This window comes from Triturus cristatus, chromosome 2_2, assembly GCF_964204655.1.
Source record: "Triturus cristatus chromosome 2_2, aTriCri1.1, whole genome shotgun sequence".
In the NCBI taxonomy this organism is placed as follows: Eukaryota; Metazoa; Chordata; class Amphibia; order Caudata; family Salamandridae; genus Triturus; species Triturus cristatus.
The window spans coordinates 708,215,195-708,229,784 of record NC_140582.1 but is presented as its reverse complement, the minus strand read 5'-3'; the positions used below and the strand labels follow the sequence as shown (position 1 = coordinate 708,229,784).

General features: G+C 43.8%; 1 protein-coding gene across 4 annotated transcripts in view; it reads right to left on the bottom strand.

The window, feature by feature from the left end:
* STOX2 (storkhead box 2) overlaps positions 1-13,943 on the bottom strand; it is a 591,130-nt gene extending 577,187 nt beyond the window's left edge. For 3 of the 4 annotated variants that reach the window (XR_014978164.1, XM_085641894.1, XM_085641895.1), the window contains exon 1: positions 13,120-13,924. Coding sequence is in view for 3 of the 4 variants with exons in the window: in XM_085641894.1 (XP_085498020.1) it covers positions 13,120-13,459 (340 nt within the window). In the remaining variant the exon portion in view is untranslated. Of the gene's footprint in view, positions 1-13,119 lie in introns of all 4 variants that reach the window. The other variant, XM_085641892.1, reaches the window with a different exon arrangement.
* Between the last annotated feature and the right edge of the window lie 647 nt (positions 13,944-14,590).

The following is a 14,590-nucleotide window of genomic DNA, read 5'->3' as shown; positions in this document are numbered from 1 at the left end:
AGGGCAACCAGCCTTAGTGATGCTGAATGTATTTGCATTACAGACTGAAACCTCAAACCCCACTCGCTTGTAAATACTGTGCATGATTATACATGGAAAGCAGCTGGGTGTGTGCTAAGAGTCTGCTTCTGCACCAAAAAATGGCTCCCCCTTTTTCCTACTAATGCAACTGTGAAATCACCAGAGCAAAACGCAATAAATCTCTGCCTGTAATTCCTATTTGCATACAGTCATGTTTTCACATTAGTCACAAAACGAAATTTCTTTCCCAATTTGAAAGCACACTTACTGCTCTTTTTTTTTGGCAAGTGATAATCACTTTTACAGACTGACACATTATGAATCCACTTTTCAGATTTTTTAAAAAGCCCATGTCCAGACTGCTTTTTCAGACCACCACCATGTGTAACCTGGGTGACTGCCTACATACCAGCAAGGGCAACCAGCCTTAGTGATGCTGAATGTATTTGCATTACAGACTGAAACCTCAAACCCCACTCGCTTGTAAATACTGTGCATGATTCTACATGGAAAGCAGCTGGGTGTGTGCTAAGAGTCTGCTTCTGCACCAAAAAATCGCTCCCCCTTTTTCCTACTAATGCAAATATAAAATTACCAGAGTTGTACACAATAAATCTCTGCCTATATTTCCCAACATGTGTAACCTGGGTGACTGCCTACATTCCAGCAAGGGCAACCAGCCTTAGTGATGCTGAATGTATTTGCATTACTGAGTCCAACCTCAAACCCTTAAACTATTCTTTTTTTATACCAATACACCTTAATTTATCGTGAAAACATAGTCCATATTATTTTACATGTTCCTCACATTTAAATTTCTCCCAAAACAGAAAATAATAAACACAACTTCAACAAAAAGAATTACATTTCTATTATTCATTTCTTAATTTACCATATACATCTCCTCTCAAACTCTAAACTCACCTTTAAAATTAGTTAGTTGTGAAAGAAATGTGGCACTCAAACAGCAGATTATCAGAGCCAGGATCTCTGTTCTCTACACCTCTCTCCTCTCAGCAGAACCAGATAATGGCAAAGTTTCCCTCTATTTTTCCACACATATACATGTAAGTTTCAAATCTCAGTGCTTCCCCCTTTTTTTCAAATGTAATCACACATTTCTATTGGTTGAAAACCAACCCTTTCCCAAAAGTACCCTTCCCCCAACTCGACTTCAGCCTAGTACCCTTCCCCCAACTTGACTTCTGCCTGCTACCATAGCAACAGCTCATGGAACACTGCTGTGTGGAGTCAGGTCAGAAGTTTGCCAAACAATGTTTCAATTCCAAAGAGCAAGAGTGCTTGACTTTTCAAACCTAACAGCAAATCCATAGTACTGTTCTTCGGTAACACATTTTTCTGTACCAATACAAAACATGCTTCTATTAATTTACACATACAGCCTAGTTTTTATTCTAGAATGGTATGAAACAGCCAATCAGTTCTTTTTTTTTTTTTTAAAAATATGTATGCCTCCATTTCCAAACTGTCTTTCTTTTCATATTGCCATTCTACTGAAAGACACCTCCTGAGTGCATCCAGTTCTCCTTTGAAGATGTTCACAGTGTGGATTGTAGGGCACAGCTATGTCTTCTGGAGTGAAAAGTATGCAGAGAAAACAGATATGGTGAGAGACCTTGCTTTGCCAAATGTAGACATTAAATGGATTGGTCAGAGAGGGTTAAAGTGGCACCAATTGATGCCATTGGTGAAATCCTTCATGCAAATCCAACACCCTGACCTCATAATAGTGCACTGTGGTGGCAATGACCTAGGCACTTTGACTGGGGTAGGTCTGGAAATGCTTATGAAGGACACCTTTGCACAACTGTTTTCACTTTTCCCTAAAACTGCCTTTGTGTTTTCCAACATATGCCAAAGGCAAAAATGGAACTGGTCCAATCATTTCTGTCCGCAGATTGACAAAGCAAGAAAGCACGTCAACATGGAGGCTTGGTTGGCCGGTGGTGTCGGGCGCTCCTGAGGATACGTGGGCTCCTCCCCGCCTCCTTTCTTCTTTCTTCTCTTAGTTTCTTTACTCTATTCCTACTTTCTCTCTCGTCTATATTTCGGGTTCATTGGGCGACAGGCACTATGCTGGGGGGGGGGGGTAGGCCATAGCCTCCGCATTGGTGTAGGGTGGGGGGGTAATTTACTGTTTCTTCTTAGTTCTATGGGCCTCTTTCTTTCATGTCTCTGCGCTATACTTGTTTCGATTCGGGGTCCGGGTGTGGGGTGGATTGAGTGGGGGCGGCTTTTAGGGGGTGCGTATTTACTACTGTGATGATCCTGTTATCTAATTGCATCGCCTTACTGTATGAGATTTTCTATGGCTGTTTTAATGATGCTGCTGCTCTCCAGTGTATGAAGCCGACTTGCGGACTCGAATCTCCTTGTTTCTATCCTTTACTGACTTTATTCTCGATAAAAATTTTTTTTTTTTTGAAAACCTTAAAATTAACCTTCACTTCTCCTTCCCCCGGTGTCAAGGATCCCTCCAGTGTATGAATCCTGAATCGTTGCTAATCTTGACCTTGCCGCACAGGGAATGTATTGTTTGCCTCTGTGCTCAACCGTATTGTGGCCGGCCTGATGGTTGTAGGCCCGTATTTGTTCTTTTACTCTGCACAAATAAAGGTTTTTAAAAAAAAAAAAAAAAAAAAAAAAGAAAGCACGTCAACAAATCTGTTTCTGCTTTCCTCCGTGACTATGGTATGGGTTCCATTTACCACAACAACTTGCGTTACGACATGCAAGACATTTATAGAGGAGATGGTGTGCACTTCAATGATGAAGGGAACAGAGTCTTCCTCGTGAACCTTAGACTCTGCATCGGTACTTACTTGTAGGTACCACTAAAAAATAACTTCATAAACACAACGGCTCTTTTTAGAGCCCCCTAATATCTAAACTCTTTAAATCTGCATTTCATTTCTTTTCTTTTTTTTTTGTTACCGTACGCTTACCGTACGCGTACCCCGTGATTTTTTTTAAAATCAATAAATGTTTTCTTTGTACTTTTCTGTCCTTCTTTGACCCCCTCACAAATGTAAGGGGGTCTGTAACTCTCCTCCTTGCCCCCTTTTCTTGTTATCACTCTTTTTTTTCTGAGTGAAACACACGAAATGGCGGCCGCCGCTTCCTGGTTTCGGCCGATTCGAATGTTTACTAAGATCTAAGAGCCAATCAGAATCGCGCTCGCGCACGCCACCGTACGCGTACGGTAAGCGTACCGTAAGCGTACCGTAAGCTGGCTCAGATATATATATTGATTTAAAGGCTATTTTCTCAGAATCTACTGAACAGATTTACACCAAACCTACAAAAGGCACTTCCTTGACCTGAGGACTACCTCTCTGCCAAATTTCTAGTAATTCTGTTCAGCCGTTCGGGCTGTAGCCCTGTCTAAAGGTCCTATGGAAAAATGCATGGGAAAAACGTGTTTTGGGACCCCCCTTTTATCTCAGCCCCCGCTTGACGAATCCCCCCGAGACTTTCAGGGTAGGAGCGGAGCGTAGCGCCCCACCTATTTTGAGAAATTCGCGAGGATTCGTCGACCGGCGCCAAAGTTATTCAAAATAGAATGTTGAGGATTTCCTATGGAAACGTGGTCCTAACTATAACTACCTACTGGCGACCGCCAGTAGGTAATATATACACACACATATATATATATATATATATATATATATATACATATGTATATATATATTCACTTAAAAACCCATAGGTTTCACACATGTTATAGTTAGCTGGACATTTCACTCGTAAAAAACCATTGAAATTCCCCCGTTATAGTTAGTTCAGATAACTATAACTCGCGCGACCGCAATCCACTGCTGACGGTGTCACATATTACATCACTCATGACATGGTCAGTGACATCACTGATGACATCATCCTTGTGATAGAGTGGCGGTCGCGCGAGTTATAGTTATCTGAACTAACTATAACGGGGGAATTTCAATGGTTTTTTACGAGTGAAATGTCCAGCTAACTATAACATGTGTGAAACCTATGGTTTTTTAAGTGAATTTGCAAGGTTTTTTAAATGCTAATTCCTAACTATAACGTGTGTGAAACCTATGGTTTTTTAAGTGAATTTGTAAGGTTTTTTAAATGCTAATTTATGTATGTATTATTATATTTTTTATATATTCATTTTACAATAAACTACCTATGTATATAGTTATAGATTGACTGTATCCTGTAATATGGAATGGCTCAGCTCTTTTTTTTTTTAATTTGGATAAAGTTGAACAGCATAGTTAATATCTTCCATAAACTTATAAACAGTTTTTTTTTTTTTTAGGGTTTTTCCGTGCGCGCACCGGCTCCGTGTGTGCATGCGTGCGTGCTCCGTGCGTGCTCCGTGTGCGCATGCGTGCGTCCTCCGTGCATGCTCCGTGTGCGCATGCGTGCGCGCTCCGTGCATGCACGGTGCGCGCACAGCAAGTCATGTGATTACGAAACAACACTTTTCATTGGTTCATAGTAGTTTCAGTTCCAGAATCTTCAAACACCACACCCACTCCCCTCATTATTTCTTCTTATTTCCTGGGAGAAGGAGATGAACAGCTTTTCCACTACGTGAGAATGGCAGAATAGCAATCTTCTACAGAGAGTGAAGAGGAGACCTTTGTGCCACCAACCCAGAGGAAACAAAAGGACTCATTCATATGGAAGTTCTTTACTTTTCCAGAGGGGCAGAAGAAGGTGAATGCCCCAAACGTCACATGCACTGTTTGTGGAGTTGTCCTATCTAGAGGAGATCCAAAAATAAATACTCCTTTAGTATTTATTCTATGATGAGGCACTTCCAAAAAGTGCATCCTGTGGCTTATGCTCGTGAATCTACAAGAGCGACATGAGACAACCCTCCAGGAGCTCAGCCGAGGACATCATCTGCGGCCGCAGATTCACCTGCTTCAAGACCTCTGGATATCCACCCTCTGTTCCAGAAGGTTCATATACGGTGCAATGTGTGCAATGTTGTTCTCTGTTATGGTGAGAGCAGCATCAACTTAATAGAGAACAAAATACAGCAGCACACATGCTCCACCCCATCATTTTTCCCATTTTTTTTTGTTCCTGTTGAACAGTTTTTCATTCCCTGTTTTTTTTTTGCTGCTCTAAAAAAAATCAAACAAAATACAAAATTCTTAAAAAACTAAAAAAAAATACAAAACAAAAAAGACAAAAAAACAGTTCTTTTCAGAACTCACCAACATCTAAACACTTAAACTTGATTTTTAATTCTATTTTTTTAATGATTTTTTTGCTGCTGTGCGCGCACCACGCGAATTTTTGGAAAAAAAAATGTTTTTTTCACCCTTCGGGGTCCTTCAGAGACCCCCTGACAAAGGCTAGGGGGTCAGGAACTCTCTACCCTGCCCCCTTTTCACATTCTCCACCTTTGTTTTTCACTGCCACACACAAAATGGCGTCCGACACTTCCTGATTTCGACCGATTCGATTGTTGACTGACATCTAACCACCAATCAGAAATACGCTCGCGCACGGTGCGCGCCTATATATATTTATGTACTTTTAACTGCAATTTTCTCAGAGACTACTGAACAGATTGACACCATATATGGAAAAGGCACATCTCTGACCTGAGGACTACCTCTTTGCCAAATTTCAAGTAATTCTGTTCAGCCGTTCGGGCTGTACCTTCGACTAAAGGTCCTATGGGAAAATGCATGGGGAAAACGCGTTTTGGGACTCCCCTTTTTTCTCAGCTCCCGCTTGACGAATCACCCCGAGACTTTCAGGGTAGGAGCTGAGCGGAGCGCCCCATTAGTTTTGAAAATTTCACGAAGATTCGTCAACCGGCGCCAAAGTTATTCAAAATAGAATTTTCAGATTTCCTATGGGAACTCGGTCCTAACTATAACTATCTACTGGCGACCGCCAGTAGATAATATATATTTTCAAACACACATACATATTGGCAAGGGCCCAGCTCCTCACCCTAAATTAAAGTTTTTACAAACACCATGATGAAAAGAAACAAGCACTTATGAAGCCAAACGGCTGGCAGATCTTATTGCCAGACCTATTATCCTTGCCAAAGCTTGTTTTAAGGTAGTGCTTGGTACTGCAACTATTTATCATTTTGCTGGGGTACAAAAAAAAGTTTTTACTATTACACAAATAATTGGTAATCAGTTCATCGATGGTGGAAGGATGAAAGATTAAATAGTCCTGGCCAGAATTCAAACCTCTGACCTGCAAAATATAAACAAATCTAAGCCAAAAAAAGTAATTCACTGACCTTTCAGAACATCATATAGGTCCAAGAGGGTCTTTTCAAACCCCTTAAACACACTTGCCAACATATTACTCCTTGAACATAACTTCCTCGTCCACTTCAAGTCAATGCCTGCAACCAGGAACCCCCAGAAGAGCCAGCCCTGCCTCACTTCTCCAGGGGCCGTATAACACAAAATGCCCCGGAGGCGCAACAGGCGTTAGGGGCGAGCACTTTTGCATAAAACTCATACTTGGAACAGACACTAAGCACATAAACAACAATACAATGCTTTTAGATTTGTACGCACCACAGAAGGGCCTACAAGAGCCTCTTATTAAAGTTGCTGTCATCTACTGAAGACCATATCGGAGTTGGTTCTTCGATTTCAGCTGGTCAAGTGTACAAAATACACACCTCATGTGTTTTTTAAACTCTATACAATCGGTGCTGTGACTGGACATGCTGATATAGTCGATATAAACCTCCTTTCTTATCAGTCAAGCTTCTCGGAGTATTCTGGTATGTAGAACTAGAAACACCAAACCATAGAATCTACATAACTTCAGCTTTCCACAAATCACTAGTCAGCTAGTACATATTTTGGTTAACATCTAAACAGTCTATCTTGACTTCACTTTTTGTGTATTCACAATCTACCAAGGACACATCAGTTCTAAGGTTTATGCTGGAGAAATATGTTTCATTCAACTGATAAAGGCTCAAGTAACATGTAGGACGAACTCTCTTTTGAGGCAACCTCTGGGGAGGGAGCAACATGGCGAACTATACTCCTTTCAGTGTATCTGGGAGTGAACACCAAGAAAATCCTAATCTGACAGGCCCTGCAGACATATATGCAGAAGAAAATAGATAGACATGGCCATTTTGATTTAAAACAAAAGGGAGAAGTTGAATTACGAAGGCATGTAAGTTTCCGTCTGAGGTGGGAACAGATGTTACTCTGATGCAGCAGAGAGTAACCTAAGAGGAGGTCAACAGATACTCAACACCTACCCCAGGGAAATTGGAAAGGCCCTGTTTCTTATCTTGACTATAAAAATTAGGGGCATTCTACCACTTCCATGGTAAGATGACCTATTGAGGAATATGCTAGAAGAATAGCCACTAGACAAAGGATACCAGCCCCTCACCAGCCCACGTGTCCTGCATTCATCCTAACGTGGGGGATAGAAGCAAGCAAAATTGCCTGAATAATGTTTTGGGGGTCCACAGTAACCCACCTCAAATTCTGCAGTACCATTTACCCCTACACCAGTGATGTGGGGGTGGTGTCACTTGGACTAACATGAACCCATCTGGAACACATTAGTTCTTACTGCAATGTCTTGTGAAAAAGGGAGGGCTGACAAGGACGATTATAATTAACATAATATGTGTAAACAAAGACCACATTAACCCCTGGGGCATCTTAGCACTGAATACAAGACTTTATTACTACCCAACTCAACTGTACTCATTTTATTGACCTTGGGAGGATGAAAGGCTGAATGGACCCGCTAGGATTTGGACCTAAGGCCATGAGGTCAAAGGCAGTTTTCTGGAATGGATGCATTAGTCCGCTGAGACACCACACCAGGCTTGATTTATTGAAATGAGCTGATCTGATTGTGTTTAGAAAACACACAGTACGATATTGCTCAATGAAAAGTACAGCATGCAGGTTTTGAGTCATTATTAAAAAAACAAGAGGATTAAAAATAGAAAACTTAATAATTGATTGCATTCATGTCATTACACATAAACCAGCAATAACTCACTATATGGTAGACATCAACAGATTAAAAGAAATGATGGTGGCACATTGAGGCTTTCACTAACGTGGGAAATTTGAAATCCCAACCTCACCTACATTCTGCCAATCACTGACTTTCTCACTTACCAGGAGGCACATTCCTTACTGCCAGAGCAGCTGTGCAGAAGAACACAACTCTATCTCACACGGTAAGTGTAACAGTTACAAATGTATCTCAATTACAGGAAGCATTCCTCCCCCAAACCCTTTAGTCCTCCAGTGAAGGCACAAATCATTCCACAGGGGAGACAAGTAACTGCTGCACCGCTGGCTCCAGCTTGAGGGGAGGAAGGATACAGTTACAGGGTGCTCAGTACATCTGTAGCCAGTTATTTGTACTGTGCTCGCAGGCAGGGTGTGTGGGGCCTACATTACCGCACATTTACAGCCAGCAGCAGTTACAGCAAAGACCCATCAAGCTACAATAAAATAAACTAAGCATGCTTCATGTTTCGATAGGAAAAAAGACAAGTGGTATGAACCACTCAATATTTCTGTGTTCAGTCTTGCATTATGAGAGAGGCCTTTTAAGCGCAGCCAGGTAAACAGTGACGAATCTTTGCTGCGTATCCTTTGGGCTACACAAATAATGCATATTTTCTGCCACTGATCGGACACCACCCTCACTTCACTTATTACCTCATAATATTTGATGAAAAAGGCTTGCTAGACGCAGAAGACTCCCACAGCACTTTACAAGAGAGCCTTAAGGGAGACAGAATGTTTTACAACAGTTGCATCATGAGGCTAGGAAAATATACACAGCATATGCAGGCGGTACACAATACACACAGTTGTAAGGCATGCAAGAGTCTTAGCAGCAGCACAGCAGTATGCGGGAGAAAGCTAAATATAAAGTCAAAATCAGCCTGTCAGCCAGCGCTCCATGTATGTACACCTGTTATTTTACGTAATGTTATGTTAGTCGAATTTATAAGAGCGCTTGATTGCCCAGAGGTATCTTGGCACTAGCTTTGACACGATCAAGAAGAACTGAGAAAGGGGAAATGAAACTCATTCTGCACTGAACAACCAGGTTTTCAAAGCCTTCCTAAACCTCAGTAGATTGGGCACGGCTCTAATTTGCAGGGGAAGAGTTCCAAGGAAGATCTTTTAAACCTACGGACAACCGCACATTTAGCTGTTGTGGACCGTAGTGTTCTACCTGGGATGGACCAGCTGAAACTATTTTTAAGAAAAACGAGACTGTGGTTGTGTAATGCTTTATAAGCGGTACATGGAGGCTTGAAAGTAATTCTCAGTCTTACTCGCAGCCACTGTAACTTCCTGATAGACTTAGACATTGACTTTTAGGATCTTCAACAATAGTCGTGCTACAGCGTTTTGAGGAATTTGCAGCCTGTTCAGTAAGTGCTGATGCAGATTTAGACACAGTCCATTACAGTAGTCTATCTTAGTAAGTACTAGTGAGCTGATTATCGGCTTTTGAAGATTTGACGTGATAAAAGGTAGGATCCTTTTCATGGTCCTTAAAGTATGAAATGAAGAAGATGTCTCCGCATTGGCATGATCAGTAAAAAAAAGTGAGTTTGCTATCAATTACTACCCCTATATTCCGGGCCTTAGTAATCGCAGACCGAAGTACACCTAAATCCTGCACCCACCAATTAAGGGTCCAATTGGACGAATGAGAGCCAAATAGCAAACCCTCAGTTTTTCCTGAGTTTTATTTCAAACAGTTCCTACTCATCCATGTGCTCACAGCCACAATGCAGTCATGAAATCTGGATCCTGAATCATTTTCGTTCCTGGCCAAAGAGACGATGATTTGAGTGTCGTCAGCATAGGATATAAGAGCAGAGCCATAAGATCCAATTACTTCTGGTAATGGGGTGATATAGTCATTGAACAAGGTAGGGCTAAGCAAGGACACCTGGTGGACCACGCAGGGAAGTGAGAAGGGCTGGGAAACTAACTCACCTAACGCCACTGAGTGTTCTCTATCTGTGGAGAAATTATCTTAACATGTCCCGGGCTGCCACAGTAATGCCAATCGCGGCCAGCCAATCTATCAGCAGCCCATGATAAACGGTATCAAAGGCTGCTGATAGATCTACGATGATGAGGGCTGCTCTGCCTCCCTGATCAAGGGACCATCTAATCTCCTCTGTGGCTTTGATCAGTGCTGACTCTGTACTGTGGCCATTGTGGAATCCAACTTGGTTTGAATCTAGTGAGTTATTATGCAGAATGTGGTTAGACAATGGTTTGTCCATGATTTGTTCCAACATTTTGGCTAGTAGAGATAGTTGTGATAAGGGACAGAAACTTTTTGGGTCCAAAGGGTTAAGTGAGGGGTTTTTAATTAATGGCAGCAGTGATGCTCTCTTCCAGGTGTTAAGAAAGATCCCTGTCTTCAGGGGCAGTTTCTCCATTTGAGCAGAGGAGCGTCGCCACACAGGCCAGAGCTGACACATAAAATGATAATAAAATGTATTTATTACCATTTTATTTTTCAGAACTGTCCTGTCACTGAACTGAGTGACAGGACGAGGCGGGGCAAGTGCTGCTGAGTGGCAGCAGGGAGCTGTGCGCTTTAAAATGCGCTTGCCTCTTTGCCCGGCTGTCTTGGGACGGCCAGCCAGACATGCACATTTTAAAGTTCTCTAACCTAGCTTTCTTAGACAGCTGGGTTAGAGAAAGCACAGGTCTCCAGTGCTCTTAGGATCGCTGAGAGAGCCTGCTCTATCCAATCCTGGAACTGCTCTCAAGCTGTAAGAGCAGCGCCAGGATTGGTTGGTGCAGTTTTTTAGACCTGCGTTGCAGCCTGCCTGGAAGGGAAACGACCAGTGGAGGAGGATGTCACATCACACCTCAAGGTAAGTGTTCTACTTATTTATTTATTTTGGTCCCCACCTCACCACCACCCACAGTACATGGCAGCCGCCACTGCCTGTCCTAAACATCAGTTGAAAGATTTCAATTAGTTTGGAGGATGTAATACTCGGGGCCAGTTTGGCCACCTTGTGGGACAATGGTCGTAAGGGGAGTCAGGTTTTGCAGCGTTGATCAGGGTCACTAATTCCTCAAAGGTGGGAGGGGTGAATTCTTTCAAGAGTGTTTCACACTGCGTGTGCATTGGAAAATAGACTGAAACGTTTGAGGAAGGGGTAAGATTAGTAGAGGAAGCGGGAACAGACTCTGATAATCTGTTCTACACCTCTTCTACTTTATGCTGAAAGAAGTCAGCTAGAGTGTTACAGAACACTTGACTTGTGTTAACCAGTTTGTTAGATGTTTCTGCTGTCAGTTTTTTAACAGTCTGGAATAATTCTTTAGCAGACTGTTTTGCAGCTTCTGTCTTTTGTGTAAAATAGGACGCACCTCTGCTACACAAGCGGGAAACAATCACTCCTGCTTGGCACCTATTGGGGGCGAGCACCTGCTTCCGGGGACTTACACCCTCCTTTGAAGGGACAATGAGGCCTCTCTTCTAGTACACCTAGAAGGTGAGCCTGCGGGGAGAGGCAACACACCTTTGGCAACAGGGCAGCATTTTTATTTTACTTCGTAAGCGTCCACTATCAAGGGAAGACCCATTTTGGTACGCATTGCTGACAGAGTTATTATGCAGTCGCAACACAAAGGTTACATACAGTAGGTGTGTTGATTAAGGAAACTAATTCTGACCCGGAAATACAATTTCCTAGAAGAGAGCATTGTGCCCAAAAAAATTGATTCCGAATGTGGTTTCAACGAGAAGTAATTACATTTTGTGGCAATTCTAAAATGCAATTCATAGTTTGTAGCTGATTATGAAAGAACTTGTCCTTAAGTTAACTTGAACTGTGTAGCGAAAGATACTGTCCACAGTCTTTCATAACTAAGATGGGAGTGTATTTTGGGAGAACTTAGATTGTCAGCGCAAAGCCAGAGCACAAGTCAAAACACCCGTAACAACGACATACAGTACATAACAAGGGTAGTAAGCGCACACCGGCCCCTGGTTAGATTCACTCTTGAACAGGTTCTATGTGCAAGACAGGAACAGAATCCGTGCACAATGCACACGAGGAAATGTGGGCTTCGCATGGTTAGGTTGTTAGAACCGTCACTCGGCCCAGGCCTGGGTTTGCCATTTCACCAAAAGGTTATTGCCTTGAGGAAATCACTCGTTCTCCCTGTGCCTCGATTCCTTTATCCTCGCCAACTGGGCACATTCACCAATATGCAACATGTTGTCCACAAGCGCCACGTGAATACACAGTGCAACAGGAGTGCCCACCCTTGGCCTGTGGGATCGGAGCCATGCCAGAGGATTTTCATATTTTCAAGCTAATAACAGGCTATGCGTGGGATTCTTATTGGAGGGCTTGTACGTGGATTCATCGCTTGGCATCCTGTGGTGTTCTGCCCCTGGTGTGCACACGCCAGCTCAGTGCACACAGACACTAACATAAGAGTATATGTTTACATATAGTACGGAGTACGACATGAGAGCACATACGATTATGGCTGTGTAAAGCAGGCTGCAGACATCACAAATCAATGCTAGAAGTGACCAAAGTCTCAAAACAACACAGTCATGTACTGCAGATAACTATCTGAGTTTGCCTGTCATGGAGAGCTCAAACAATATCAGCCTACAACGCGTCAAGGCACACAAATGCCACTTATAATTCATATTTCTTTTGCAGCTAGCAGAAACAATTACACAGACATTATAGAAAAGAAAAAAATCAAAGACTGAGAAAAAACGACCTACAGCATGGTATGCTTTGCGCATAAATACCTTTTTTTTACTACAAAACACTGCACTGATTCTGCATACTATAAAGTATTCAGTGCATTCAGCATGTCACGCCTGTCAGAATGAATGACAACGTGACGTGCGTGACACGTTAAAACATTCAGCTTCCCAAAAGGCACAGATTTCAGAAGAGGGCATTCTGCAAAGGTGATGACTATGAAATAACATTATTATTAATGATAACAATAAAATTACGCGATTCCTATTCCATGTCAGCACCGCCGTGGCACAGCCCTCGCGCCCAGCACACCTTACCTAGGTACTTGATGGAGAAGCCCTGGGGGGGCCTGAGCGCCCTGCGCACCCAGCCCTCGCGCAGCGCCCCCAGGTGCTCCTCCTTGCCCTGGATGAGCAGGACGTGCTCGTCGATCCAGCCCAGGAAGAAGGTCTCGGCGATGGCCTCGGTCACGCGCCTGTTCCAGAAGTGCTGCATGTTCTCCGCCTTGAAGTTGGCGAAGATCTCGTAGCCCAGGCGGTGCTCCTGCAGCCGCTCGTCCACCACCAGCATGTGGCCGCGGAGCTCGTCCGGGTGGCTCAGCACCACGGCAAGGGAGTGCGGCGCGATCTGCACAAGTTTATCCATTTGCAGGGGCATCACCTCGAACCAAACAACATAAAAAAGGATATTCTATCGGGGTGCAAATAAAAGTTGGTCGACCTGTTCCTCGGGTAAAAAAAAAATCAAAATGATCCAAATCGTGATTCTTTTGCTGGCGGAGAAAAATGAGAACAGAAGAGAAGACTAAATCATGTTTAATACCCTTGCAGGTCACATTCGCACTTCCACCGCGCTGCGTCCGGATTTCCTGAGTAAGACATCTGACAAGCAAGTGCACTGCCTCGGCCGTGCATCGCAGACCCCTCCGGCAGCGGAGAGTGCCCCGGCAGAAGCGTGCAAGTGCTGGCAGGCAGGCAGGCAGGCACGTCAGGAGTTCGGCCTGGATGCCTGCACTGCTTCAGGTGTCCAGGCAGAAGGCGGCAGGCAGTCCTGGGCGCGCATGCCTGCCCGGCCAGTCTGCAGACTTATGGCCGGGGATCAGAGGCTGCCATACCTGGGAGCAGAACTCCTGCACGCTTCCTGGACAGTGCGAGAGGGAGCGGAGCTCCGCCCACCCCCCGCACCGAGCGTCCCATGAATTGCCATAACAACTGAAGCCCTCTAGTGGCCACAGCGAAACCTTCAGGGCAAGAAGTCTCAGAACTGGGGCCTGTGCACGCGGGTAGAACACCTCTCGCTTTCATCAGCGCAAAGGAATTAGCAAGACCTGCTTTTGGTATGGACGAGCTAGGCCCTAGGGCGCCAATTTTTAAAGAAAGCTAAGGAGCTGTCTGCATTAAGCTCATGCAGACAGCTGAGTCCCACCTAGCACCAGTTCTGCAGGCGCTATATTTAACACCCCTACAGCCTGCTTGCTTTCACTCCTATGTCTTCTCACCCTCCACTTGCCAAAAGTGCAAAAGCTTTCTCTGGTGCTGGGGCTACTTTGGAGAATGCTGTTGATTCTGTCAAGTCTACCGCGGGATAGTTGGAATGGTACCATCTTCATCGTGGGGAACACATCTGGGAAACTGCAGAAGTCTGGGCTGACCTTCGCCCATGGCAAGTTGCAGAGCTTTTCAGTGATCAAGAGGGCAAAGGCTTCAGGTCCGCTTGTCATTGGACAGGCTAGGCACTGTCTTACCAGGTCATCAATGGCTTCTTCATGTCTGGAGAACCATACTTTCT